General features: G+C 55.7%; 4 protein-coding genes across 6 annotated transcripts in view; 2 read left to right on the plus strand and 2 right to left on the minus strand.

Moving 5' to 3' along the window:
- Positions 1-18,757, plus strand: Kcnh3 (potassium voltage-gated channel subfamily H member 3). 2 transcript variants are annotated; one of them, XM_032886212.1, is made up of 15 exons: positions 1-500; positions 1,755-1,988; positions 2,409-2,543; positions 3,334-3,467; positions 3,866-4,109; positions 4,481-4,638; positions 4,732-4,939; positions 8,821-9,108; positions 9,341-9,540; positions 9,962-10,211; positions 14,459-14,676; positions 15,930-16,261; positions 17,111-17,217; positions 17,688-17,764; positions 17,854-18,757. In XM_032886212.1, the coding sequence occupies exons 1-15, from the start codon at positions 425-427 to the stop codon at positions 18,454-18,456; spliced, it is 3,264 nt and encodes a 1,087-aa protein (XP_032742103.1). In that variant the 5' UTR covers positions 1-424; the 3' UTR covers positions 18,457-18,757. The 2 variants fall into 2 exon arrangements, with proteins under 2 accessions (XP_032742103.1, XP_032742112.1); XM_032886221.1 differs by lacking the exon at positions 1-500 and adding an exon at positions 566-1,651.
- Positions 12,638-13,348, minus strand: LOC116885135 (60S ribosomal protein L9). Its single transcript, XM_032886314.1, has one exon. It carries the CDS (start codon positions 13,305-13,307, stop codon positions 12,729-12,731), a length of 579 nt encoding a protein of 192 aa, XP_032742205.1. The 5' UTR covers positions 13,308-13,348; the 3' UTR covers positions 12,638-12,728.
- Mcrs1 (microspherule protein 1) lies at positions 18,748-27,598 on the minus strand. The gene is made up of 15 exons (XM_032886299.1): positions 27,497-27,598; positions 26,121-26,240; positions 25,538-25,676; positions 25,102-25,240; positions 24,438-24,596; positions 24,184-24,293; positions 23,010-23,118; positions 22,577-22,715; positions 20,662-20,737; positions 20,363-20,391; positions 20,161-20,253; positions 19,876-19,958; positions 19,641-19,728; positions 19,255-19,382; positions 18,748-19,152 (listed from the first exon to the last, which is right to left on the minus strand). Exons 2-15 carry the CDS (start codon positions 26,128-26,130, stop codon positions 19,066-19,068), a joined length of 1,389 nt encoding a protein of 462 aa, XP_032742190.1. The 5' UTR covers positions 26,131-26,240; positions 27,497-27,598; the 3' UTR covers positions 18,748-19,065.
- The window catches only part of Prpf40b (pre-mRNA processing factor 40 homolog B), a 63,369-nt gene continuing 63,017 nt past the window's right edge, over positions 27,520-27,871 (plus strand). Inside the window, exon 1 of one of the 2 annotated variants that reach the window (XM_032886285.1) lies at positions 27,520-27,636. The gene's annotated coding sequence lies outside the window, so the exon portion shown is untranslated. The remainder of the gene's footprint in view (positions 27,637-27,871) is intronic. The other variant, XM_032886276.1, reaches the window with a different exon arrangement.

The raw sequence follows: 27,871 nt of genomic DNA on the forward strand, positions 1-27,871 counted from the left end.
TCTCCATGGTTACCCCGGTGCAGGCGGCGGTGCGGGAGGTAGGCTGCCGCTTCTCCCCGACAGACGGAGGGAGCTGCGGGGACCCGGCGCTGAGCCGAGCCCGAGCGGGAGCCACCCCGCCAGCAGAAACGGGAGCCGCGGGTGGACGAAAGGTGCACAGTGCGCGGTGGCCGCGGGGCCTGCAGCCCGGAATCCGTGGGCGGCGAGGGGTCGCGCGCGCGCCATGCGCTCAGCCCCGACGGCGCGGACGCCCCCTCGCGCGCCGGCAGCTGCTGGGGCCTGCGAGCCTGGGCCGGGCATAGCCCCCCGACGGCTACTCTAGGGGGCGCGGGGCCCGGCGGGGGGCGGCCGAGCCAGGCGCCCTCCCCCGGCGCTGAGTCCCCGCGCCCCGGAGGGATGGGGCGGGCGGTCCCCGCCGCCTAAGATGCCGGCCATGCGGGGGCTCCTTGCGCCGCAGAACACCTTCCTGGACACCATCGCCACCCGCTTCGACGGGACGCGTGAGTCAGGCCCTAGCTCCCTAGCTTCCGGGGAGTAACCCACTGTCCGAACTGCCACCTGCTGCTTGGTGCCCACCGGCCATCCCCTTCCTCACCCCTCTTGAAGCCAGGGCCATCCTCTCCTTCCAGTAACTGAAGGTTTCCCGGAGGTTTTCAGGGTCAACACTGCTAGCAGATGTCCCTAGGTGCGGGGCCCCGGGATGAGTCAATCTGATCCATCCGGTCCTCAGACCCGGCGCGGTTGCAAAGGCCGAGTCGGGTGAAGCGCGGAACCAGTACCGGTGGACAGCGCAGAGGGCTCACAACCCAGATTTAGAAATAAGATTTGCAAAGGAAGGTAGAGTAGGCGGGATTCAGCAGAGAACTGTGTCTGCAAGCACATCGCACAGTCTAAACCCATCGCTTGGAGTGCCCACCCGGCTCCAAGAAGCTGTGCTTGGGGACTCCCATCCGGACCTGGGAAGTTTGGAAAAGGCAACTTGAGCTTCCAGACTCCGAGTTCCTCTGGCTCTGAACACAGGGAAGTCATGAAAACAGGGTCCCTCCCCCTCTCACTCCCAGCGGGGCTTCCCGGTTCTGACAAGCATTCTCCCTCCTGTTGTAGACAGCCTGTAGGAACTCATCACAGAGCTACCCCCCCCCCAAGCTTCTCCATCTGCTTTGGGCTCGAAGCCTGCTGATTCAGCACCCCTCACTCCCCAATACATTCTTGGCTCCAGGCTCTGTTGTTCAACCACTATCCATCCACACACCGCCATTCTTGATTGCATTCAGTAGTTCCTGAGCAGGGGCGTGCAGTGAGGGTGTGAACACAGCATAGGGTGGACGGTGGCCTGCTTCTCAGACCAAGTGGGTCTCCGTGGGAGGAGCCACACAGCCAGCCTAGTTATCCAATTAGCGGGTGAGCCTGGCAGAAGCCAAGGCGTGCCCAAAGGACAGGTGGTGCAGCCTTTTGGAAATCTCCAGCCCCACCCCTTATTCAAACTGCTCTGGACACTCTGGACAGCAGTGCACACAGGACTGCATCAAACAGTCGGCATTGACACGTGCTGATCCTCAAATACAAATACGCTCGTATACATTCAGCAGCCGGGGGTAGCCTTCGAGGACACTGATGCACCGTGCACCTGCTAAGTCTCATTCATGAACAGGTCTTGACCAGCACACACAGCGTTCCTTGGGGATTGGTGGGGTTTTCCGGTATTTTGAAAAGCAGGGCTGGTAGGTAAAGGTGCCCTTGGTGTTCTCTTGCAGACAGTAACTTCGTCCTGGGCAACGCCCAGGTGGCAGGGCTCTTCCCTGTGGTCTACTGCTCCGATGGCTTCTGTGACCTCACGGGTTTCTCCAGAGCTGAGGTCATGCAGCGAGGCTGTGCCTGCTCCTTCCTCTATGGGCCAGACACCAGTGAGTTGGTCCGCCAACAGATCCGAAAAGCCCTGGATGAGCACAAAGAATTCAAGGCTGAACTGATCCTGTACCGGAAGAGCGGTAAGGCACCGTGGCACCAATTTACCTCACCTTCAGTGTCACCAGGCTGGGCAGGGCTCCTACCTATTCACTGTCTCTCTTGCTTTTCCTTCCTGTCTTCCCATGTACCCATCTGCCCCTCTGTCCCTTTCTCTGCCTCTCCCTCTTGCCCTGGGCTCCCCCCGCCATGCTGGTCTCATCCTCCACTAGCTTCCAATCTTCAGTTTCTCATATTCAGAAGGGGGAGGGGAGCCACCTCATGTCAATGTGTCTGACAGTCATGTCTGCTCCCTTTGCTCCCCCTCCCTGTCCTGAGTGAGCCCCCACTGCTGCTGCCTCCCCAGGAAGCTCGGTTTCTGCTAGCTTCTTACCAGGGACTGTCTGTTGTTACCTTAGGCAGGGCCAAGAATGGAAGGCAGCTAAGTCTGTCTCTTTGCCTAGGGCTTCCATTCTGGTGTCTCCTGGATGTGATACCTATAAAAAACGAGAAGGGGGAGGTGGCCCTCTTCCTGGTCTCTCACAAGGACATCAGTGAGACCAAGAACCGAGGAGGCCCTGACAACTGGAAGGAGAGAGGTGGGTGCTCTATCGCCCTGATTTAGAAGTAGAGGCTTGGGCTTGGGCTCAGGCTCAGGCGGGTCTGTAACACTCAGGTTATAGGCGTCCGCCCTCTGGTTCTCACTTAGCTCCACTCTGCCTGAGCTGCTCTGGGTTTAGTCCCCAGATGGGAATCTCGTCCTAATAGGCTAGTTGAAACAAAGTTGCGGTTGTCAAAGAAACTCCACCTGCGTCAGGAAGCCCCCCTTCCCACTAATGAGGGAGAGCATACTCACCTGACTCCTTCTCGAACAGCCTGCCTGATGGAGGGCGGGGATGGGGTGGGGGAAGCCCAGGGTGAAGCCCCTTCCTGGGGCTGGACATTAGACACTGTGTCCAACATCTCATCGCCGTGTGGAGATGCCAGGGAGTACAGTCCATGCCACAGCTCTGCCCTCCCTCAGCCCAGGATTAGCTGGTGTCAGTCTTCAATGCGGGCTCCTCTGAACTTCTACTGACGGCATCCCTCTGGCTCTGCATCTTGAGACCCTCTTAGAGATTTCTTAGGCCTTTCTCCACTGACTCCTTTCCTTGTGTGGCTGGATCCAGACCTTCTCCAGGCAGCTGATCCTGGAACTAGGGTACTGAGTACCCCTAGGCCTGCACAGCTCTGATTGACAAGTGACCTGGTGACACGAGGAATGCCTAACCCCTCACTCTGAAAAGACAAAGGGGATCAACGAGCCAGATCATTTCACAGACTAGCAAGTAGTGTCCTATGCCCAGGATTCTACAGCTTACTGTCCCAGGACCCTCTCTTTTGTTGCAGGTGGTGGCCGACGCAGATATGGTCGGGCAGGATCCAAAGGCTTTAATGCCAATCGGAGGCGCAGCCGGGCGGTTCTCTACCACCTCTCTGGTCACCTGCAGAAACAACCCAAGGGCAAGCACAAACTCAATAAGGTGGATTGCGGGTCTGGGTGTGTGTTTGGATTGGGGGCAGGCCGAGGAGATCCGGGAGGGGAGCTAAACCCAGCTCAGAGAGAATGCCCAGAAGCCACATGGGTCCCACCAGACCTTTGTGGCTGGGACCTGATGAGGGACTAGGTCAACTCTGATCCATCAGAGTTCGAAAAGAAAGTCTTGGCTTTGGAGTCAGATAGACCTGGGTTCAATTCTGGCTGTACTCTTGAGCCATTTCTGCTCTTCCCCATGCTCAGCCTGTAAATAAGGAATGTGTCAGGACCACCTTTGAGCATGCCAGGGAGAGAAGGGAGGCGAATGCCCTTCTAGACACTCTCCTGACTTAGCCTCTGTCCATGTCGTTTCTTCTCTACCTGGACCTTCCCATCCTCACTCAGGGCGTGTTTGGAGAGAAGCCAAATTTGCCCGAATATAAAGTCGCTGCTATCCGGAAGTCACCCTTTATCCTGCTGCACTGTGGGGCTCTGAGAGCCACCTGGGATGGCTTCATCCTGCTCGCCACGCTCTACGTGGCTGTCACTGTGCCATACAGCGTGTGTGTGAGCACAGCACGGGAGCCCAGTGCTGCCCGTGGCCCACCTAGTGTCTGTGACCTGGCCGTGGAAGTCCTCTTCATCTTAGGTATGTGGTCAGGTCTGCGCCTGCTGCTCCCTCCGCTTGGGGCCAGGCCCCCACGGGCTTTCGTAAGGATGATTCTTTGCATGGTTTCCATTGCCCTGCAAGTTTCTCCCTTGTTCTTTCGTGGTTTGTCACCCCAGGGGTTTTCAAATCAAGCCTGGATCCTAAAGGTGTCTCTGCCAATAAAGTGTTCTAGAGCCCCGAGCTGAGAAGGGCCTCAGCGAGCCTCAGCTTCTCCCTCTGTAAAATGGGTATAACTGTGTGCATGCTAGAGTTACGGGCTTAGTCAGGCCACAGGTGTGAAAGGCCTGGGGGCAGGATCAGGCGTGGAGCTGTCCCCTCCCCTGTTGCTGACTGCCTCTTTTCCCACACAGATATTGTGCTGAATTTTCGTACTACATTTGTGTCCAAGTCAGGCCAGGTGGTATTCGCCCCAAAGTCCATTTGCCTCCACTACGTCACCACCTGGTTCCTGCTGGATGTCATAGCAGCACTGCCCTTTGACCTACTACATGCCTTCAAGGTCAACGTGGTCAGTATGGCTGGGTTGGGCGGTGAGCTCGGGTTGGGCCGATACGGGCATGGCTAGAGTTGGCCTGGGATAACCTCCCTTCCCTGGTCTTAGTACGTTGGGGCTCACCTACTGAAGACCGTGCGGCTGCTTCGGCTGCTGCGCCTACTGCCAAGACTGGACCGGTACTCTCAGTATAGCGCGGTTGTGCTCACCTTGCTCATGGCTGTGTTTGCCCTGCTCGCCCACTGGGTGGCCTGCGTTTGGTTCTACATCGGCCAGCAAGAGATTGAGAACAGCGAGTCAGAGCTGCCTGAGATCGGTACTGCGGGCTGAGAGGAGGGCTGCATGCACGCCGAGGGAAGGAAGCATACGGGTTTGAGCGCCCGCATGTGGGAATGTGGGAGACGGGGTGTGCGTGTAGGTGATGGCCACCACTAGGTGGGGACAGCCTGGTGATCACCTCGGGGAGTCTCAGTCACCCCTAGTGTCCTCCTGGTGACCTTGGTCACGTTTCTCAAGCTCTTCCCCAGCTCTGGGTGGGCAGGTAAAGACCTGCTGGCCTCATGGTTTCTTTCCTTGAAGCTTGTCCCCGCAGGGTCTCCGGGCCATTGCCCCATTTCGTATGTATGTCTTTCACTACGGTACCTGAATCCACATTCTCCCTGAACCTAAAGGCAGCCTTTTTATCCCAGCGTCTTCCCTCCTTCCTTTCCCCTCCACTGTTCGGCTCCTCCTTCCACCCACCAACTGGGTCTTAACTTCTGCTGAACGCTTCCACTCTCGTCTCCTCCTCACCCACAAGGTTGCGGTGATTTTTCTGGGGCTGTAAGGCTATAGCCCCTGACTCTGCCCTCTTTCCAGCTCCTCCAAGTCTCAGAGACTGCAGATGGGTCTCATTGTGTCCCTCCTCCCTCCTCACAGTGGTTCCTGTCACCAGCCCCCTGGTATCACCGTAAGGACATTGCAGCTTTCACCCTTCCCATTCCTCCAACCCAACTGCAGCCATTTCTAGCTTCCGGTGCATCCCAAACTGAGCACGCTTTTTCTTTCACACCCCTAGCTCTCTGTTCGCTTCTCAGTAACTGACATTTATTGAGTGTTCCTAGCTGCTTGGGTGGCTTCTCATGTCCGGCGACCTCAGTGGGGTCACCGACCATTCTTAGAACCTGCTCTGATCAGCTCCCCAAGAGATGATGAGGTGTACCTGTGAACCCTGTCCTTGCCGGGTGCATGGAGACAGGTGTGCCCAGAGGACCCACCCGGCTGCTCCCCTGAGCCCTCTAGTTGCCGAGCATGTGGAAACAGGGACACTCCAGCCGTGCCAGCTCCTTGGCACCTCCCTTCCCAGGGGGAGTCTATAATGAGGCAGCTCTAGGGTCAGCTGCCACCCTGTGCCTGTCCCCGTCCCTATCTCTGGCTCACCTCCAAGTGGCCCTGAAGCACTAAATTCCCAGGTGCACCCCATTCTTTGCAACGGATCTAGATGCCCTTGGTCTTGAGTCCGCACAAGATGGTTTAACCAGTAAAGGTGCTGACGGCCAAGCCTGGTAGATCTGAGTCTGCTCCCTGGGCCCACATGGTAGGAGAGAACGGACTTCCACAAATTGTCCTCTGACCTTCACGTGCACACCAGGATGTGTGTACACACAAAACGAAAGAAAGGAAAAAAGGAAGGAAGGAAGGTTAAAAAAAAAAACCCTCCCTACCATTTAAGGTTGAGCACACATATCTCCTCTTCCAGGAAGCTGTCGAGCCCCTGCCCACTAAGCCTTAGCTTTGACACCGCTCCTGGAGACCCTCTTCAGTTTCATTCCTATCCTTCACTATAACCTCTGCCCCTCTGCCCCTCTGCCCCTCAGTCCCTCTGCCTCTCTGTCCCTCTGTCCTTCTGCACTCTGCCCCTCTGCCTCTCTGTCCCTCTGTCCCTCTGCACTCTGCCCCTCTGCCTCTCTGTCCCTCTGTCCCTCTGCACTCTGCCCCTCTGCCTCTCTGTCTCTCTGTCCCTCTGCCCTCTACCCTTCTGCCCTCTGCCCCTCAGTCCCTCTGCCTCTCTGCCCCTCTGCCCCTCAGTCCTTCAGTCCCTCTGCCTCTCTGTCCCTCTGTCCCTCTGCACTCTGCCCCTCTACCTCTCTGTCCCTCTGCCCCTCTGCCCTGTGCCCCTCTGCCCTCTGCCCTGTGCCCCTCAGTCCCTCTGCCTCTCTGTCCCTCTGTCCCTCTGTCCCTCTGCCCCTCTGCCCCTGCCCTCTGCCCCTCTGCCCCTCTGCCCCCCCTCTGCCCCTCTGCCCTCCCCTCTGCCCCTCTGCCCCTCTGCCCCTCTGCCCCTCTGCCCCTCTGCCCCTCTGCCCCTCTGTCTCTCTGTCCCTCTGCCCCTCTGTCCCTCTGCCCCTCTGTGGGAGCCCAGCCACTGTGTGCATTCAGCTGCTGAGGGAATGGATGTGAATTTCCCTCGACGACGCAGAAACATCGGGGGAGTGTGTCAGGGTCTGTGTGTTGGGGGAGTGTGTCAGGGTCTGTGTGTTGGGGGAGTGTGTCAGGGTCTGTGTGTTGAGGGAGTGTGACACAGGGTCTGTGTGTCGGGGGAGTGTGTCAGGGTCTGTGTGTGGGGGTGTGTCAGGGTCTGTGTGTTGGGGAGTGTGTCAGGGTCTGTGTGTTGGGGAGTGTGTCAGGGGTCTGTGTGTTGGGGAGTGTGTCAGGGTCTGTGTGCTGGGGGAGTGTGTCAGGGTCTGTGTGTTGGGGGAGTGTGTCAGGGTCTGTGTGTTGGGGGAGTGTGTCAGGGTGTTGGGGGAGTGTGTCAGGGTCTGTGTGTTGAGGGAGTGTGACACAGGGTCTGTGTGTGGGGGGAGTGTGTCAGGGTCTGTGTGTTGGGGGAGTGTGTCAGGGTCTGTGTGTTGGGGGAGTGTGTCAGGGTCTGTGTGTTGGGGGAGTGTGTCAGGGTCTGTGTGTTGGGGGAGTGTGTCAGGGTCTGTGTGTTGGGGGAGTGTGTCAGGGTCTGTGTGTTGGGGGAGTGTGTCAGGGTCTGTGTGCTGGGGGAGTGTGTCAGGGTCTGTGTCTGGGTGTTGGGGGGGGGTGTCAGGGTCTGTGTGTTGGGGGGGTGTGTCAGGGTCTGGGGGTTGGGGGTGGGTGTCAGGGTCGGTGTGTGGGGGGGGTGTGTCAGGGTCTGTGTGTGGGGGGGGTGTGTCAGGGTCTGTGTGTTGGGGGAGTGTGTCAGGGTCTGTGTGCTGGGGGAGTGTGTCAGGGTCTGTGTGTTGGGGGAGTGTGTCAGGGTCTGTGTGTTGGGGGAGTGTGTCAGGGTCTGTGTGTTGGGGGAGTGTGGCAGGGTCTGTGTGTTGGGGGCCTGTGACAGGGTCTGTGTGTCAGCCCTCCGTACTGGCACTTGCTTCTCTTCTTTTCCATTGTCCAGAGAAGACTGGGAAGGTTCGGCCACCATCTAATGTGAGTGCAAGGAAGTCTGATGGTGTGTGTGTGGGTGTGAGTGTGCATACATAGATTCGTCTCTGTGCAAGCATACCCCCATCTCTGCCTGTGTGTCAGCGTTCAGTCACCTGTGGTCACTAGCCTTTCAAGCACGCATAGGCCTTTACGGTACAAGTGGCCATGGTTGTGACTGGGCATGTGTAGAGTGTTTACATGTGTGCTTGCCTTCTCCACTGTGTGGGGCATGTGTGGTACCTCGGTGGCATATGTGTACACATCCACGTGGGTGTGTTGGGGACAGCATATGTGAGACTAGGTGGTTTGTGGTGTTGAGGGGCTGCGTGTGCCTGGATGGTCAGAGGCGGGGCTTTCGGTAGCATCTGTGCTTGGATAAAGGAAAATCGTGTGAATGAATGGGGCAGAGGGTGTGTCCTCAGCCAGATGCCACCCCTACCCCAGCCTCTGCCTGGCCGCCTACCTCCTGTTGGATGCATTCCGTGATATTGACAAGCAGCCTTGGAGAAGGTGTGGTTCCCCTTACTCTATCAGAGGCACCAATGGGATCGGCTGTGGAGCTTGGCAGCCTTTCTCCTGTGCTGTCTTGCTGAGAGGTGAAGAGATAGATAAGGATGTTCTCGCAGAGAAGAGAAAGGTTGGACAGAAGCCACGGGCGTGGGCCTGCATTTGCAAGGGCTGCCCATTTTCGGGGCTGCCAGCTTAGTACACCTGGATCTGCAGAGTAGCAGAACACGTCTTGCTCTCTCAGTGCCCCATTCCGTTCCCCAGGCTGGCTGCAGGAGCTGGCACGCAGGCTGGAGACGCCCTATTACCTGGTGAGCCGGAGTCCAGATGGAGGGAACAGCTCTGGCCAGAGTGAAAACTGCAGCAGCAGTGGCGGCGGCAGCGAAGCCAACGGGACTGGGCTGGAGCTGCTGGGTGGCCCATCCCTACGCAGCGCCTACATCACCTCCTTGTACTTCGCGCTCAGCAGTCTCACCAGTGTGGGCTTCGGCAATGTGTCTGCTAACACAGACACCGAGAAGATCTTCTCCATCTGCACTATGCTTATTGGAGGTGAGGCTGGGCGGTGGTTTCCTGGGCCTCTCCACAGCCACCTCTCTCCGGGTTTCCACAACTGGAGCTGTGGAGTCTGCCTTTGGCGGTCCACTAGACCAGGGCAGGGAAGGATGCCGGTGCACTCTGCCTAGGAGCATGGGGATAGGCAGGGAGCGGAAGACAGGTTTGCTGTCGGGACATCAGGCCTGGCCAGGCCTGGAGGTGACTTTTCCTCTCTATCCTTGACCAGCTCTGATGCATGCAGTGGTGTTTGGGAATGTGACAGCCATCATCCAGCGCATGTACGCTCGCCGCTTTCTGTACCACAGCCGCACCCGTGACCTGCGAGACTACATTCGCATCCACCGCATCCCCAAGCCCCTCAAGCAGCGCATGCTCGAGTACTTCCAAGCCACCTGGGCCGTGAACAACGGCATCGATACCACTGAGGTGTGGTGGCCTCCTAGGCTGCTTCTAGACTTTCACCTCCTCAAGGGGTTTGTGCTTGGCCTCAACGATCAGGAGTGGAGCTGTGGGTGGGTAGGAAATGCAGAAATATGGCTTCTCTGGTTCTTCTGCAAAGACAGCCCCCCCCCCCCGTACACGAGACAGAGCAGAATTCTAGTTGGGTCTGTGAGCTCCGTGTGCATTCCCTGATGTCAGAGTCTGAGGCCAGGAGGAGGAAAGGGGCTAGGAGGGGCTGCAAAGAGTTTTCTTCCATTCACTGTACCCTCTGCACCTTAATGCTGGGTGGGAGGCTTGGACCTCCTCCCATTCCCCCTCTTGCTTCTGAGGTTGGAAATAGCCAGGGGCTGACTGGAAGGGACCTCCTCTTCTGCCACCCCAACTGTCCCTTCCTGCCTGCTTGCAGCTGCTGCAGAGCCTCCCGGATGAGCTTCGAGCAGACATCGCCATGCACCTGCACAAGGAGGTCCTGCAGCTGCCGTTGTTCGAGGCAGCGAGCCGTGGCTGCCTGCGGGCACTGTCTCTGGCCCTGAGGCCCGCCTTCTGCACGCCGGGCGAGTACCTCATTCACCAAGGCGATGCTCTCCAGGCTCTCTACTTCGTGTGCTCAGGTTCCATGGAGGTCCTCAAAGGTGGCACCGTCCTCGCCATTCTAGGTTCGTGAGAAGGGAGAAAGGGTGCTTGGGGGCTCATGTGTCTAGGGAAGTCATGGTCATTCCAAGGAAAAAAAATCAGAGAATGGGTGCGTACAAAGCCACAGAGGGGAGAAACAGACAGGATGGAGTCGGGAACAGCCAGAGCCCTACACAAAGCTCAAAGCCAGCGATAACAAAGTAGCAACATGGGAGGAGATGGCAACTTTGAGGCAGTTCCTAGGATGAGGTCAGAGACAGGGGCCAGCTTTTAAGAAGAGCCAGTGCATGATGGGATAGAGAAGACGTGGTGGAAAGTACAGAGGACAGTGCTCTAGTAGGGGAGAAAGAGGGCAGGTCGCACAGAGCAAGTCCAAAGCCCAGGCAGGTGGCAGCAGAGCTCAGCCTCCATGTGACACGCTGGACTCTCTCGGATAATAGAGTACACCCTTCCTTTGGCAAAAGGAAGAGGGGAAGTAACACATCAGCTTCCTAAATGAGGACGAGGGACCAGCACAGCAGAGGGGACGGTAGACTCACGGAGGACTGTCTGCCCATCCCTTCCAGTCCGAGACTCCAGGAACTCATAGGAAACGTTACAGAAACCATTAGTATTCACCCAGCTAAGCTAGGCGTTGGCCGTATGTGTGGAATAGCCAGGCGCCTTGGGAGGGTGATGGCCTCAGAAAGGAAGCATTTGAGGGGGGCCAGGTGTGCACATGAGCACCAGGAGAGCCTGGGCTCGGAGGAGCACAGGCCTGCACCTAAAGGGGCAGCGCTATGCGTCTGTGGGAGGCTCTCACTGGTAACCCTGGAGGGCAAGGAACCGAGGCAGCCTGGGCAATTCAGGTGGGTTCATACACCAGGGGGAAGAGAGGTAGTGACCAGGTCACAGGCAAGTCCTTGCTGTGGGGACAACTAGAGCCACAATGAAGACTAGGACAGGAAAGAACACAGGCAGTGGTGGTTGCTGGGCTACTGGTGCTCATCCCCTCTCACTTGAGAAGGAGGGCCCTCCAACAGCATTAGATGAAAGAAATGTCGCCAGGGGACTCGGAGCCTGAGCAAGGTGGCAGACGGTTGAAGCACTTTTTTTTTTCTCATCTTTCGTAAGTGCGGCTTCTGAGCTTAGACACAGCAGATACCAGGGCTGAGGAAACGGAGTTACGGCCATGTAGCGTGGCATCTGCTGGGAGTCCAGAGCAGGTGGAGCACTGAGGCAAGAGAACGGCTCGAGCGCCTGAGGAGTATCTAAGTCAGCCTAGGAAACAGAGCAAGGCCATCTGAAAGAGAGAGGGGGAGGGGGAGGGGCAAAAAGGGAGGAAGTGAGGAAGGCAGGCAGACGGGCAAGGGCTTGGCTGATGCAGTGTTTGCCTAGCAAACACAAGACCCTGGATTCAGTCCCCAGCATCACAGTAAACCAGGCTTGGTGGAGCATGCTTGTATTCCCAGCCCCTGGGAGGTGGAGGCAGGAGGATCAGAAGTTCAAGGTCACCCTGGACTACATATGTGCTTAAGGCTAGAACTGGATAAATGAAACTCTGTTTCAAAAAGCAGAAGGAAAACTAACTAACTAAGGAAGGAGGGAATATAGCTTATATACAACACAAGTGTGGCTAATGACCCTTGAGGAACTGAGTAGAGCTGGGAAGACTGGTCAGGACAGGACTGTTCAGCTGGTCACTCGGTAGCTCTGCATGTCTGCATTAAGTGCCTGGCTCAGATCCTGCTTGAGAACTAGTGGTCTGTGTTTGCTATGGAGCCCAGGCTGGCCCTGAACTTGCCATCTCCTGTTTTAGCCTCTGAGGGCTGGGAGTAGATGTACCCACCTGTGACCTGGTTTTCTGCCTTGCTTTCATCCCAGCATCCCACCTGGCTCCTCAGCTGGGCATCCAGGTGTGTCTCACCTGGCTCCTCAGCTGGGCATCCAGGTGTGTCCCACCTGCCTCCTCAACTGGGCATCCAGGTGTGTCCCACCTGCCTCCTCAGCTGGGCATCCAGGTGTGTCCAGCTGGCTCCTGGCAAGCTGAGTCTGGTCCTGTAGTCAACAGTAATGATTCTAGCCCCCACCTGTTTGTAAACTGACTCAGCCAAGTGTTTCAAGAGCTGTGATAGAGGATGCAACCCATGAGCTGAGCCTGGAAGCTGTGACTGGCCGCAGGTTGCTGTTGACTCTCCTTAATCTTGTTCCTCATTTGTGTCTCACTTTTGGCTGAGGACGGACTTACACCTGTCTTATTCCAGATCACACGAAACACAGCTCCTTCCTTGGAAAATCCCTTTATAACTCAAACAGCTCTCAGAGGATCCAGGAAACTTCAAAACAGGAGCAGAAAACGTAAATGAGGCTCATTCTGCACCTCAGTTTGAGCAAAACTCTGCAAACATTCAGAGGCCTCGGGGCTCCATGTGTGTTGACAGCGTCCACCTCTCTGGGTCTTTTTTTTTTTTTTTTCAATATATAAGTCTTTTATTATTCCCACAGAGCCCAAACTGTACTTGTGATCAGGATCTTGTTTCTGAAGCTAGGAAACTGAGGTCTCATTCGTCAGGCTGCTGCACGGTTCCCTTCTCAGAAACATAGATGCCATCCAAAAACTTCCTGATATCCTTGTTTTTAACTGTTGTGGCTTGCTGGATCAGAGCCGCTGAATTTGAAACAAGTTCAATATCATTTCCTTCAAGGATTAACTCATCCTTCTGGGCTTGAGAGACAGAACAAGCAACACCTGTCCTCATCCGAACCCTCCGGATGTATTTTTCACCCAAGAAATTTCGGATTTCAACCAGAGATCCATTCTCCTGAATAACGACGTTGATAGGGAAGTGAGCATACACAGACCTCATCTTGTAACGGAAGCCCAGTGTCACACCCTTGATCATATTCTGAACATGACTGCAGATGGTTCTGACAGTGGCCAGTTCCTTCCTGTTACCCCACCACTTGTCAACACGGAGCCTTTTCTTTTTCTTTCCAAGAAGACTCAGCTCTACATTGATGTGATTGAAGTCCCTCCGCAGAGTTCCTCTGGGGCCCTTCACAATGACTGTGCGCCCCTTCAGAGTGATGTCGACATTTTCTGGAATGTCGACAGTCTGATTGCTGAGAATGGTCTTCATTCTCGCAGTAGATGGGGCAAAGAGAGAACGTCCTTCGTCATCACGTTACCTCTCTGGGTCTTAAAGGCCTTGACTACCCCTTCTAATCTTTCTAACCACATGGCTGGCCAGGTAGGAGGCAAACTGCCTTTGCCAGTGCCCAGATTGTTGATCCCTGCTGGGATTGGACGAGAGGGAGAAGGGGAGATGCAGAGTGATGAAGGTCTCTGGTTGGCTCTGTCAGACATCAACATTAACTCACCCGACCTTGTCCACAGGGCCACAGACTCGGGAAGTGATTCTAAGACACACCTCCCCGTCAGACATCCTTGAGGTTCTGACACCCTTTTGTGTTTTGGTTTTATTGTTTGTTTGTTGAGACAGGGTTTCCCAGTGTAGCCCTGGCTGTCCTGGAGCTAGCTATGTAAACAAGGCTGGCCTTGAACGCACAGAGATCCACCTGCATCGTTTGATAGTTGCTGTCAGCCAGGTGGTATTCTCAGCTAGCTTTGGAAAACCCTTTATGGTAAGATCAAGGCACGCCCCTCCAAACCCCAGGGCAATGCCAGCATAGCCATGGTATTTTCACCATGTCATACAGGGCACTGAACTGCTACTACCAGATTCTGGTCCCTGGACAAGCTATACCCAAATCGACTGTGGGCCTTTAAGAAAATGATTGGGGGATGGAGCGATGGCTCAGAGGCTAAGAACACTGTTCTTCCAGAGGTCCTGAGTTCAATTCCCATCAACCACAAGGTGGTTCACAACCATCTGTAATGAGATCCGATGCCCTCTTCTGGTGTCTGAAGACAGCTACAGTGTACTCACATACGTAAAACAAATAAATAAATCTTTTAAAAAATTATCAGGTTGTAATGATAAGGGTTGTGCCCGGGCCTGGAAGTCTGATTGGTTTAATTTCCCCAGGGGAGTTTAATTAACGGGTGTCTGTCTGTCTGCGGACATTCCTGCTTGGATGTAGAAGTTTCGGCCAGTGTTTTGCCCTTGGAAGAGCTTGAGAGCCTGGGTCCTACTGTTCTCTACCCCAAGGGTGTGCAAGAGTCAGAGAGAGCACGAGGGACCACGCCACGGCTGGGGTCTCGATCTGCTCAGTCTACAGACCATTTCCCTCCCCAAGTGGCTTGCTAACCTTGCCTTCCTCTCCCCAGGGAAGGGCGACCTGATCGGCTGTGAGCTGCCCCAGCGAGAGCAAGTAGTGAAGGCCAATGCCGACGTAAAGGGGCTGACATACTGCGTCCTACAGTGCCTGCAGCTGGCTGGGCTGCACGAGAGCCTCGCACTGTACCCCGAGTTTGCCCCACGCTTTAGCCGTGGCCTCCGAGGGGAGCTCAGCTACAACCTGGGAGCTGGAGGAGTCTCTGCAGAGGTGAGGGTGCTGGGCATGTGTGTGTGTGGGGTGCTGGGGTTTCCGGAAGATGAACTGAACAGAGTGGGGGATGTGTGTGCCAAAGAGGGACCTGTGGACTTGTGTGCCTCTGCCTCAGGGCTGGGGTCCACACTCAGTGCTTTCATTTTGGTGTGTTTTTAATTTTTTAAAGAAATTTATTCGATGTGTATGTGTGTGTTGTGTGAGTTTGTGTGTGCCTCTTGTGTGCGGGAGCCTTCAAGAAGCCGGAAGAGAGTATCACGTATCCTGGAACTCCAGTTACAGGTGTCGCTGTGAGTCACCACGTGGGTATTGGGCTCTCGGCAAGAGAGTTACATCCTCTGGAACCAACTCTGTGATGTAGAAGTCATTCCAAGCCATGCGATGATATATGTCTTTAGTCCCAGGTGAATCTCTGTGACATCAAGGCTAGCCTGGTCTATGTAGTAAGTTCTAAGACAGCCAGAGCTTATCTGACACACTACCTACCGGTCCTGGCCAAAACAAAATCTGCTGTGGCAGGAGCTCAGAGCTCAGTACCCTCGCTAACAGGTGAACCCTGGAGTCTACAGTACAGGCTACAGGCGGGGGGGTTGGTCAGAGATAGACCATGGAGGCTGCTGCTGCTGAATAAGGGCCCCGTGGAGCCCCTTGACCCTTCGTCATGAAATAGCAGATTCTGAGGGGTACAGTTGTTACTTCCTATCAATAAAACATGGCCAGGGTAACTTGCAGGAGGAAGGGTTTATCTAGATCCTGAGGGATGAGTCTCCCTGGTGGAGACACAGGGCAACAGGTATGGAGGCAGGAGCAGGAAGCTGAGGGTTCATGGCCTTTACCACAGGCAGGAAGTGGACAGAGTGACACGGAAATGGCTGGCTTATTTTTCTCTCAACTCCCTGCCTCCATCTTCATCCAGAAAAACCACACCTCCTAAACCTCACCAAAAGGTGCCATCAATTGGAGACAACGAGATGCCTGAGCCCGTGGGGTCGTTTCTCATTTGAACCTCCACAGAGGTCTCGGGATTATCACTAGGTCATAGAGAAGTCCCGTTAGTCTGAAGAATCAAGAAGAGGGCTGTTGTATCCACCTTTGGGTGGATTTGGTGATTTCACTGTGGCAACAGTGTAGCAGGGGTTACTGGGGCCCGGTGGTTTCCTCTTTTTGGTGTTTCCTATGCCTTGGTAAGAAAGAGAAGTAGAACACAGCAGTGTTGAACCATGTTGAACCCTGTTCCCCTCTGTCCCCAGGTGGATACCAGCTCACTGAGTGGTGACAACACCCTCATGTCCACACTGGAGGAGAAGGAGACAGACGGGGAGCAAGGACACACGGTCTCACCAGCCCCAGCAGATGAGCCCTCCAGCCCCCTGCTGTCACCTGGCTGTACCTCCTCCTCCTCAGCGGCCAAACTACTCTCCCCACGTCGAACTGCACCCCGGCCGAAGCTGGGTGGCAGAGGGCGGCCAAGTAGGGCAGGGGTTTTGAAGCCTGAGGCTGGTCCTTCTGCTCATCCACGGACACTTGATGGGCTGCAGCTGCCCCCCATGCCATGGAATGTACCTCCAGACCTGAGCCCCAGGTGAGCAGGCCCTGGACCTCATGGCAAGATGGTAGTGGTTAGGACAGAGGTACCCGCTAGGCACACCCTCACCTGGGTGGTGTTCTTTTGTTTGAGACTATGTAACCCAGGTCGATTTCCACTTTGTGATCCTCCTGATTCTGTCTCCCAAGTGCTGGGATTACAGATGTCTGCCATGCCTGGCATCATGTTGCCACCTCCACCACCACCACCTCCCCCTCCTCCCCCTCCTCCATTTTATTTTTGATAGGTTGGAAGGCAGGGGACTGTGCACTTGAGTCTCTGCCCTCAGAGGCCAGAAGAGGGCATTGAGTCTCCTGGAACTGCAGTAATAGGTGGTTTTGAGCTGTTCTATGCAAGTTCTCTGCAAGAACAAAACAGGCACTTAACTGATGTATGTAGTTTTACACTCTATCCGTCTTTGCTCCTGGAAGTGGCCACATTACCCAGCTTCCCCCCCTCCCCCCCAGTCCTTGAGCTTCCCTTAAATCCTCGGATAAAAGACACAGACAGTTTTTCAATTACAACTTGCCGTCTTGGCACAATTGCAGAGGTATCACTTCAGGTCCCATCCTTCCAGCCATCATGGTCCACACCTGCCCTCCTTCCCAGATTCCTGCTATCCCAATACCTGGTTAGAGGCGGCTTACCTTGAACTCCTGTTTTGTGTTACACCAATGTACTCTTCAGCTAATCGCAAGCTCCTAGGAAAAGGAACCGTATGCTAGCATCTTAGGATGCCCAGGACCCCTGGCCAACACCTGTGACCACTGGAGTTCCCCATCCTGACACCACAGTGGACGCCTGTCATCTGATTTGATGTCCTGCCTTGATTTCCTGGGTCCGCAGGGTCGTAGATGGCATTGAGGATGGCTGCGGCTCTGACCAGCACAAGTTCTCTTTCCGGGTGGGTCAGTCTGGCCCAGAATGTAGCAGCAGCCCCTCCCCAGGAACAGGTATTAGGTGTGGGGACAGGGAATGTTGGTGGGCACCCCATTTGCCTCATAGCCGTCAAGCAGTGTGGTATCTGAGGAACCATAGAAGCCTCCCAGGCTTCTGGTGATGACTGGTATGGAGGTTTGGGTAACTGCCTGGTCAGCTTTCAAACAGCGTAAACTTGGCACCTTGGTCCTGCCTCTGGTCTATAAAATGGGTTGTTGTGCATGTTAAATGAGAATATACCTGACACTCTTGGCACATGTCTGCCTGTCTGGGAGACAGAGGGCTGGAAAGACTGAACTGAAAGCAGTAGACAGTATTACTCAGGGCTTCTGGGAGGGTTTCTCATGCTGACAATTTTGGCAAAATTTAGCAACTTGACCAAGGCCAGAAGGGAGCAGGGTGAGCCAGACCAGTGCTAAGAGGCCAGTCCTGGATCCTGTCTGTCTTTTAGCAGCTCTGGTTGATAATCTCGTCCTTTCCACAGAGAGTGGCCTGCTCACTGTCCCCTTGGTGCCCAGTGAGGCGAGAAACACAGACACACTGGACAAGCTACGGCAGGCGGTGGGTAGATGAGGTGGGGGCAGGGAGGGGAGGGCGGGCCTGAGATGGCTGGCCCACTGACCTTGTGTCCTCTTTACCCCACCCCCAAGGTGATGGAGCTGTCTGAACAGGTGCTGCAGATGCGAGAGGGACTGCAGTCACTTCGCCAGGCTGTGCAGCTCATCCTGGTGCCCCAAGGGGAAGGCCAGTGTCCCCGGGTATCAGGAGAAGGGCCATGCCCAGCCACTGCCTCTGGGCTCCTACAACCCCTGCGTGTGGACACTGGGGCATCATCCTACTGCCTGCAGCCCCCAGCAGGTTCAGTCTTGAGTGGGACCTGGCCTCACCCCCGTCCAGGGCATCCCCCTCCCCTCATGGCACCCTGGCCCTGGGGCCCCCCAGCATCTCAGAGCTCCCCCTGGCCTCGAGCCACAGCTTTATGGACCTCCACCTCAGACTCAGAGCCCCCTGGCTCTGGAGACCTCTGCTCTGAGCCCAGCACCCCAGCCTCACCCCCTCCTCCTGAGGAAGGGGCTAGGACTGGGACTCCCGCACCTGTGAGCCAGGCTGAGGCTACCAGTACTGGAGAGCCCCCTCCGGGGTCAGGGGGCCGAGCCTTGCCCTGGGATCCCCACAGCCTAGAGATGGTGCTCATCGGCTGCCACGGCCCTGGCACGGTCCAGTGGACCCAGGAGGAGGGCACAGGAGTCTGACCACAGGCCGGAGAGGGGTTCTGCAAACACCCGCCACCTGCTGACCGCCCAGCCTCACAGGGCTGCCCTCCGGCTCAGGGCAGGGAACCTGAGGAAGGAGGAGGGTGAGCTGGAGCCTCAGGCCCAGGCCAGGGATCCACGGTTCTGCTCCACTGACCTGACCCAATGGGGGCAGAGGCCTGAGGACGAGGAGGGGTTCTGCCATTCCTTGCATGTGCCCGTCTCCACTGTCCTCTGTCCTCATGTTTTTTATATTAAAAAACATAAAAAAAAAAAAACCAATAAAGAAACTACTTTGGAACTCAGTACTTTTTATTTACAAAAAACGAAAACAAAAAGGAGGAATCTAAAGCTGATCCACTGGAGACACAGGAGTGATGTGGCAATGGTGGGGGCTTCTGGCTCTGGGGAGGCACAGGGGTCCCAGCCTCTCCTGGCTTCCCCATGGTGACCCCACCTTGCCTCAAAGGCTCAATCAATGGTCCAGCAGTTGGGCCACGACCCACTCTGGGTACAAGCGTTTTCCAGGAGCCTGAGTTCCCAGCTCAAGGGAGCTGGAATGACAGGGGAAACTGAGGCCAGAGAATGCCCGGGTTTCTGCTACCCGCCTCACTGTGGTGTGATCTTGGCAGCCTCAGCCCGGATGAGGGCAATGAGGTCCTGGTTGATGAGGAAGACAAATCGCAGGCTGGCGATCTGGGCAGGAGAGAAAGATGGCTGAGTCTCGAGGTGGGCGGAGCCACACCCATGGCCCCGTTAGTCGGGCACCAGGTGAGACTCTCCTCCACCCCAACTCACCTCCACCACAGAGTTGTTGCTAAGGCGCCACTTGGAGCCACACAGCACAGGCCGCCCGTCGATATAGATGGGCCGCCGGCCCTCGTTGGCAATGAAGAAGTCACCATTGTTTTTCAGCTTGATGACACCTGTAGAAGCAGAGAGGAAAAGAAATGACGAGACGGAGACAAACAGGAGAGCGAGCCAGTGTCCTTCTGCTTCCTGGGTATGACAGCACGCAGGTACTTGCGGCCCCAAGGTAGAGATCTCAAAGCACCAAGTCCTTGGACCTTCCTCACTAAGTCAGAAGGGTTCTCTAGGCACCATGGCCTAGGCCTAGAAAAGCCAGTGAGAGGCTCAGGACACCCCACCTGTCCCCTGTGGAGTGCAGGGCAGGGTGGGCATACCTTGCTTTCGGGAGATCTTCCAGGCTGGACCTTCTAGAGACAAGTCCACATCAATCTGGTTGTCCTTGGTTGCTCTGCCCAGGGTTATCTGGGAAAATGGTGGTGGTGAGGGCTGGGTCAAGGAATGAGAAAAAGAAACCCCACATAGACCAGGGAGGAAAAGAAATCAAGGACAGAGAAAGGGGCGATAGAGGGGGTGCCTGGGCAGGATCAGAACAGTGTCAGCCTGTCTCACCTCACGGGAGCGCATTAGGTACCGCACCATGCGGCCCCGCAACACGGCCAGGGTCTGGTTGTCGAAGTCTGGAGAGCTCATGCCTGAGAAAAGAGCAGGGTCAGCAAAGCAGGAAAGACCTACTATGTAAGGGCTGGGGCAGGAAAGACCTACTACGTGCTACGTGAGGGCTGGGTCAGGAAAACAGGGACTGGGCCTAGTAAACAGCACTCCAGACAGGCAAGGGAAGGCCGGGCTCAATGGAACAAAGCTGCCACCGAGCACGGTCTGTCCCCTGCCCCTCACCTGTGATGCTGTCCACTAGCACCTGCCACTTATGCAGCTCCTGTTCCAGCTGCCGGATCTCTCGTTTCTGGCGCCGGTCAGCCACTGTCAGCTCTGAGGTGAAGTGGAATGGTAAGAGACTGCTGCCACTCGCACCTTCAACTGTCCCCTCCATTTCAGTAAGAGCTCCCGTTCCCGCCCCGTCCCCAGCAGGCAGACTCACCATGTTCCAGGACTTCATCTCGCATGTCCCTGAGTATCAAAAAGGATTTGTCACTGTCGGGCCCCTGCTACCTGGCCCACCACAGCACCCCAGGCTCCTCAGCCAAGGGGCTCAGAGAGTTGTCTAAGCCTTGGCCTAGCCCTGGGACTGGGTGGGGAGAATGGGAAGGCAGTGAGCTTAAGCGGCCCCCACAGGAGAGGGTGAAGCAGGTGGCTAAGCCCAGCAGCTGCAACTGACGCTGTCTGCTGGGCAGCCTGGTGTGCCCGACAAAGTGGAGCCAACCCTCTCCAGGAACTCACTTGAGCTTACTGTCGTCAATCAGGTCCTCTGCATCTGAGAAGTTTAGCACTTGGTCCCCCTTAGGCAGTGGCTGCACTGAATAAACAACAGAGACATATAAACATGGAGGCTCTATCCCGGCCCCAGCTGCCCAACAGCCAGGGGAGCCAAGCAGCCAGTGTACAAGGACACAGGCCTGCTGGAGCCAGAGCCGCAGAGGGGTCACGGTCCCAAGCAGGTGGCACTCTGAATTGACAAAACTCATCCTGCCACTTAACTTGGGACAGAAGCGGTTCTGGACAAGAAAACTATAGCTGACATACACGGGCTTCTGATGTGAGGAAAGTAATAGAGGCGGATTAAACCCGGATCCCAGCCAGGGCACAGCCAGGACCAAAACTGCTCCCCAGGCTTTTGGCCAGCCAAGAGCCATGCGCCATTGGAAAGCACTGACTGAGCGCTGCTGCTACTTCAGTCTGTGGAGAATGACCTCCCTATGGGCCAAGAAATCTGTTTTGAAGGATGAGAACCCATCAGTATGTTCTGGGAAGGCAGTGTTCCGTGAATGTTTTCAAGTGTCTCTGGCTGGGATAGAAGAGGCTAGGATACCCAGAACGTAAGACCCTGCAGTGTGTGGTCAGCTGTGCTCACTGCGGAGTCTGCAGCTGAGGGCGGGCGGAGTGAGGAACAACGCACAGGACGCTCAGCTCTGCCTTGTGACACTGCGAACAAGGACAGAGGAGTAGGCTGTTTGCTGCCACCAAGCCACCTCCCACCAGGTCTGCTTGAAATCCAGGACTCTAGATGTGTGACGAGTATGCTAGCTAGGCCAAGGAAACAGCCTGATCCTGGGGACCCAGCTCTAAACATCAAATGAGAACCAAATTCCTACACTGAAACTCGAGGGGATTTTATACATGGCTTTCAGTGACTAGAACAACTTCTAAAATCATGACAAAAGAAGCAGGATCTGGCGGCGCAAACCTACAGTTCCAGTTCTTGGGAGATGGAGGTAGGAGGTCAGCCTGGACTGTAGAAAACCAAGACTCACACACAAAACAAAACAAAAACCTGAAACAACAGCAGAAAGGACAAGCTGGCTTTAAAACAGTAAAAATAAATGCCACCTGCAACTGTCCTGTGAGGATTATGTGATGGGTAGGACAGCGAGCCCCGGGGTGCTAAGACCAGTGGGAGCATTTTTCACAATCCTGCTGAGGCCTTCTTTCTGGGCCTGAGCCGCAGGAGCATGCAGGGCAAAGAGGGCTTTACTTCCAGAGCAGCAGGAAGAGGTACGGTGCTGTGGTGCACAACAAGAAGAGTGGGCCTGAACCCTACAAACCGGAAGCTGGGTCACCAAGCCCCTGTAGGCCCCTACAATCAGGTGGCTTTCCTAGCTCCTCCTCAGAGAAGGGGAGCTCGGTGGTGAGGTGGATGGCAGAGGCAATCCAGCCTGTATGGAAGCGGCCTAAATATGAATCCTGCTGGGGATTTTAGGGGTAAACCACCTGAGGGCAGACTCCCTGGTCCAGGAGCAGGCAATGGAAGGAGGATGGAGGATGGAGACAGGGAAAGCCAGGGTGAGAATCATGGCAGGAGAGACTAGAGACGACACACCCAGTGTGCTCCAGTTTGAATGCTACCCATAATAATACACTAACGTACTGTTGGTGACGGCCAAACATGTCAGGAAACAAAACGAGAAGTAGTAATAAGTGCTATTTGGACTTTTGGCCCAGGATACCAGGCAAGCTGGTTTCTCCTTCCACGATGCCAAAGGCCCTGCCAGCCTACAAGGAAGCAGGTTTTGCTGCTGCTGCTGCTTTGGCAAACGGAGGTGTATTACGGGACTGGCAGGCAGCTGTACCCGCAGTGCTTCGCTCGTTCTCACACCTGAACACCTGCCTGCTCCTGACGCAGCTCCCGGGGGGTTACCTGTCTGATCCTCCAGTAGGTAATACTGTTTCATGAGCTGCCAGTGGGCCTGCAGAGCCTTGGCAGTACGGGCCAGGTAGAAGGCATCAGGGTGTCTGTGCAGCAAGTCCTGGAAGGTTTCCAAGGTGGGCTGGCTGGTCTGGAGATGAGAAGTACTCTCTTCATGCCTGGGTTTCTCATTCCTACCCCATCCCTGTCCCCAGGCCCTCCCAAGGAACTAGAAAAGGCAACAGTCACCCAGGCATGGTTTCTCTCAAGTCCCATCACAAAGGCCCCTCCACAGATGTGTGGTCTGCATGGGTGCGCAGAACACAGACGGGGCAGATAGGACTCCGCACTGGTGGTTTCCCATTGGTCCAGCCTGTACCCTTTTCCCATTGGTCCAGCCTGTACCCCTTTTCCCATTGGTCCAGCCTGTACCCTACCCACTTACCGATCCTACTTTGCTCAGCAGCTGCTCCTCAGCCTTGCTGAACAGGGCCTTGCTCTGAATGGCTGCAATGGCTTCTGGGTGTAACTGCCTCATGGCCTGGCAAGCCAGTCTGCACGTGGGAAGAAATGAAGGACAAAACTGAAAAGGAGTCAAACAATCTGGGGTTCTTACTCCCCCCAAACCTATAAGCCTTTGGAATGTAGAGATTCTGAGCCTGTAGGTCTGTGGTAGAAATAACCTGAGGCCTAACAGAGCACCAGGGCATGGTCCAATGAGGCAACTCGGGAACGAAAACCATTCTCTTTAACTCCAGCCTGCAGGGCTGCTCAAGCTGCAAGGCCAGCCGGGTCTACAGAGTAAGCTCTACATCAGCCGGCCACACAGTCAGACCGCAGCTCCAAATAAGCAAACTGGAGGCCTGCTTCCTGGACACCCTGGGACCAGCGGCAACTCTCTTTCCAGCCCTTCCTCATAACCACTGCCCACTGCCTCTTCTTTCCAAGCTGAGACCAAGCCGTTTTCTGCTCTGGGGACTGTGGCTGCAGCTTGAGTAGGTGAGGCCGTGGGGGAGTAAGATGGCCGCTCAGATTCAAACAAGCTTCGAGGACACTGAATTAGTAACTGAGGAGGAGTACGGATTGTATGTGCAGGAGCTTACTTGAAACTGCTAAAACTAGAACGGTCTGAGGCTTTTAATTCAGTGTGTCTGTCTGTCTGTCTCTCATTTGTTTTCGAGACAGTTTATCTATGTAGCCCTGGCTGTCCTAGACATCACTGTGTAGAGCAGGCTAGCCTCCAACTCAGCCAGCCAACTGCCTCTGCCTCGTGAGTACTGGGAGGTCAGTTCCCTCTTCGTAGAAGGACTTGTGAGACCAGTGTGGGCAAGTTCAGAGGTGACCCAAGGCACACACTGGTGGAGCTGAGGCTCCTGGCATTTGTAGGCATTTACTTCCTATGCCAGGATGCTTCTGACCTCTGTCTGGGGCTGAAGTTAGAGAAAGGAGATGCTCTATAATGCCCAGCAAGTCCCCAAGGTTACCCCGGAGGGTACAAGGCCCCACAGCCCTGCCTCCCAAGACCCTCCTTTGGACCCTGGTTGAATGTGACCCTCCTATACCTAGTTCCAAATTTGGGGGCCCCAGCACCCCCCCTCTACTGAAGCCAGCCCACTCACTTGGAGATGACGGGGTCGTAGAGCAGGGCGTACCAGCGCTCCTGAACTTCCCGAAGGGTGAAGCGGCAGCTGAACTTCACACCCAGGTGGACAGATGTCAGGTCGTTAGTCTGCAAGACCACACTGGTTTGCTCCAGCCCAGCACCGGGAAGAATCCTTCCCTCAGAAGCCAAGGGGCCCTGCTAAGCTAGTATGGGGCTAGGCTAGTGTGATGGAGGGTGGGGAGAAGGGAGCCCCAGTCCCATGGTGGGCACCTGCAGCACAGCATTGATGAGGAGGAGGTCATCTGCAGGCTTCCATCGGCCCAGATCCTTGGTCACCTGAAGTGGCTGTTTGCTTTTCTTCACACGCTTGGTAAGTCCAGGGGTTGGGGCAGGGCTGGGTGGGACAGGAGTACTGGGAGCCTTGGATACCTGGGTATAGGACAGAACCACAATGAACGCAAAGCTGGTATGAGAAAAGCTGGGGCTTCAGACCTACTGCTTCACACACTGTGACAGCTGCAGGCTCCGACAACACCAGGGAGCCAAGCCGAGAGCTGAGCTTTCTAGTGCCCACCCCCACCAAAGTACTTCTACATCATTCCTGAGCAGATGGGGTCTTCTCTGCTTGTGGTACCCTCAACCCCAGAGTGGAGGGTGGGTGGGGAGTATACCAGGAAACTACTCTTGCTGCTGCACTGTCTGGGGCCAGAGCAATGCCACCTGGGGGTTATTTTTACACCCTGCAATGCTGGGAACAAGCTGTCTGCTCCCAGAATAGATACGAGCTCCCTGCCTCCCACACCGAATGCCATACAGGATGCACTGGCAAGCAAGGGATGCAGCAAGGAAGGAACAGGAAGAGACAGGGGGAGGGGTCTAGAGCGAGGCTGGGCAGTGCGGCCCCGACAGCTCGTCCAGCTGCCCAGTACCGTACCTTCTTCTTCTCACTAGATGAGGGCTCGCTCCCCGAGCAGCGGCCCGACTCCACGCTGCCGGCCCCCTTCACCCGGGTGGAGGACTTGGCCAGGCTGCTCTCTACCAGTTCATCATCGAACTTCTTCCTCTTGATGAACCTGCAGGAAGTCCTGCACTGTTAGCCACGTACTGCACCCGGCTTCCACAGAGCAGGCTCCCCTTGGGAACTGTCTAGCAGGGTCTGAGTCAGTGGACATGGAAAAGTCAAGTTCTAGTCCTCTGAGGTGACAAGAGACTTAAATCCTCCTTCCCCGTCCTCAGTGTCATATGGAAGGACCAGTAGGGAAAGGAAATTAAAGCGCCAGGCAGAAACAGAAGGCCATTTCCAACAAAGGCTAAGGCAGACAGCCTAATCCCACAAGCTTCCTCTCCCAGGCACTCTGAGCCCACACTACCTGGAGGAGCTTCTCCGTTTAGGGATAGTACCCAGGGCCTGGGAGGAAGCTCGTTTCTGTCCTGCCAGTGACTCCTCATCCTCTGAGCGGCTGGCAGTGCCTGACGCCATCAGGGATGAATCTAACAGCCCCTGTGAATCTAGAAAAAGAGAAACGGTGAACTCAGGCTTCCGAGTGCCCTCCGTACATGGACCCCATCTTTCAGCCCCTTCAGCCCTTTCCCGGCCTCCTTGAGGCTCGAGGTCTTTAAGGCGGGCGGGCATTCCTTGGCCATTCATCTCGGCTCAGACCTGGCCCAGACCTTCCATGCTGGGCAGTTCTCCCAGTGCCTCGTGTCATGCCGTGCGGCACATGGTGCTCAGGTCAGACTGGTGAGGCTCTGGGCATAACTGCTCCCTCTGCCATCAAATGCAGCGTGCCAGAGAGTCACTTGTGGCTCTGCCGAGAGGTACATGGGTGGTGCTGGCCCAGGGGGAGGTGGCAATGCCCAGCCAGGACTGAGAGACACTCGTGCAAGGCACAGGGTACAATCAGTGGCTGCTGGTGCCTGAGAGCTTGGGGAGCTGGCCGGGCCTCATACTACCTTTGTCCATTCTCTCACAGTCCCAAAGCCACTGGTTCCACACCACACGGCAAGGAGGAAGGGTCCCACAGGCTCATCCAAGGGTTCTGACCAAGTGAGCTGGGATGCTGAGAAGAGAGTCTGCAAAGGAGAAATAAGGCTCCCTCAGGCTCAGGCTTCCAACAGGCCAAACCTACTTACCAATTCCTTACTGGTGCTCATGCACCCTGTCTAAGGTAGGGAGGACAGGGGGAGTGGGGAGAGGCAAAAGCTCTATTCTCAATTGCCCCTAACAATCAGTAGCTATTGCATGGTTGGATGGGGCCCACCTTTAATCCCAGTGTGTGGAGGCAGAGGCAGGCGGATCTCTGTTGACTTTAAGGCCAGCCTGGTTTACACGGCAAGCCAGAGCTATTTATTGAGTTCCTGCTCCAAACAACAAAACCAAAAAGTATGATAAAAGATGTGGAAAAAGACGTACCAGGCTCAGAGACCTTTCTTGATTTTACCAGTAAATTCTAAATTAAGCATTTGGAACGTTAACTAGAAAGGGTCAAGGGATTCTTGGCTCATTTCTTTCCTTCAGCTGCAAACTCAAATCAGTGGCACCAATCTGTCTCCCAGGCCACAGTCGGGGAAGGTAGACAGAATTCCAGTGTATCGCTAACCACTTTGCTTTCCTTCCATTTGCTGCTTTTACTTAAGTGGGTGGTTCCTTCAGGAGATTAAAAAGTGGTTTGGGAACTGTGTGAATATCCACAGCCTTGGCAGTCACGCTTCTGGAACCCACGGAAAACCCAGGTACTGGATTTCCAGAAGGGCTGTGAGCAGGCGCCGCCCCTCTTGACTCGGGTGTCTCTTAGAGCAAAGTTCTGGCTCTTCCCGCAAGGACGCTCCACGCCCAGCTCCGTAGGTTGCGGCTGGGAAACGTGGGTACCACAGAAGAGGGTGAAGGTGCCCAGTCCCACGAGCAACTAAGGCAAAGTGTTTGCCCTCCTTCCCATCCCTCCTTCCGCCAGAGCACACACAAGGTGAGGAACAGTTTAGGTCTGTTTCAGGGACTCTGGGGAGGAGTGGCAATTTAGTCAGCTCTTCAACTTATACTACTGCACCGATGTCGCGATCTGGCTTTGAGCCCCGCCACAGGCTGGTGCGAGTGAACCAGGACCAACTCCAAGACAAATCTCACCCCACCTCAAGCACGCCACCTTTGCGCATGCGTACCACCGCAGGCCAGGTTCTAGCCGATCGGATTTACGCATGCGCAGATTTTTCGGGGCGATACCGGGGCGGAGCCCCAAATCTTGTTGGGGGGTTGTGCCCCGCGGCACATTGGGAAACTACACTTCACCCCCAAGTCTACTCAGAACACTAGGAGACGAACCGCGGGATCTCACCATTCCTAGGCTGCCAGCTTCAACAATTTCTCCGCGGCGACGGCAGGAGCCGCAGGGCCAAAGCCGGCTTCCGTGAGACGCATCTACTTCCGGGTTGCGAACGAAGGGTTGGACGATCTATTCCGGTTCGTCCTGGACGCGTAAGTGAAAGAGGCGTGGCTGCGCGCCCTAGTGGAAACCATTTTGCCGGGAGCCGGAAATGAAACTTTGCCCGGTTGGCAAAAGCGCATAGGGAGGCACTAGGCAGTAGTTAATTATGGGAACCGCGGAGGTTTCCCGGTTGGAAAAAGCAGCGGGAGGGCGGGGCTTGTGTGACACAACCCAGGCGACGCCTGGAGAGGCGGGACCGCCTACGAACTGGAGTTTCTTAATTAG

The sequence above is a fragment of the Rattus rattus genome, chromosome 1, assembly GCF_011064425.1.
Source record: "Rattus rattus isolate New Zealand chromosome 1, Rrattus_CSIRO_v1, whole genome shotgun sequence".
NCBI classification, from domain to species: Eukaryota; Metazoa; Chordata; class Mammalia; order Rodentia; family Muridae; genus Rattus; species Rattus rattus.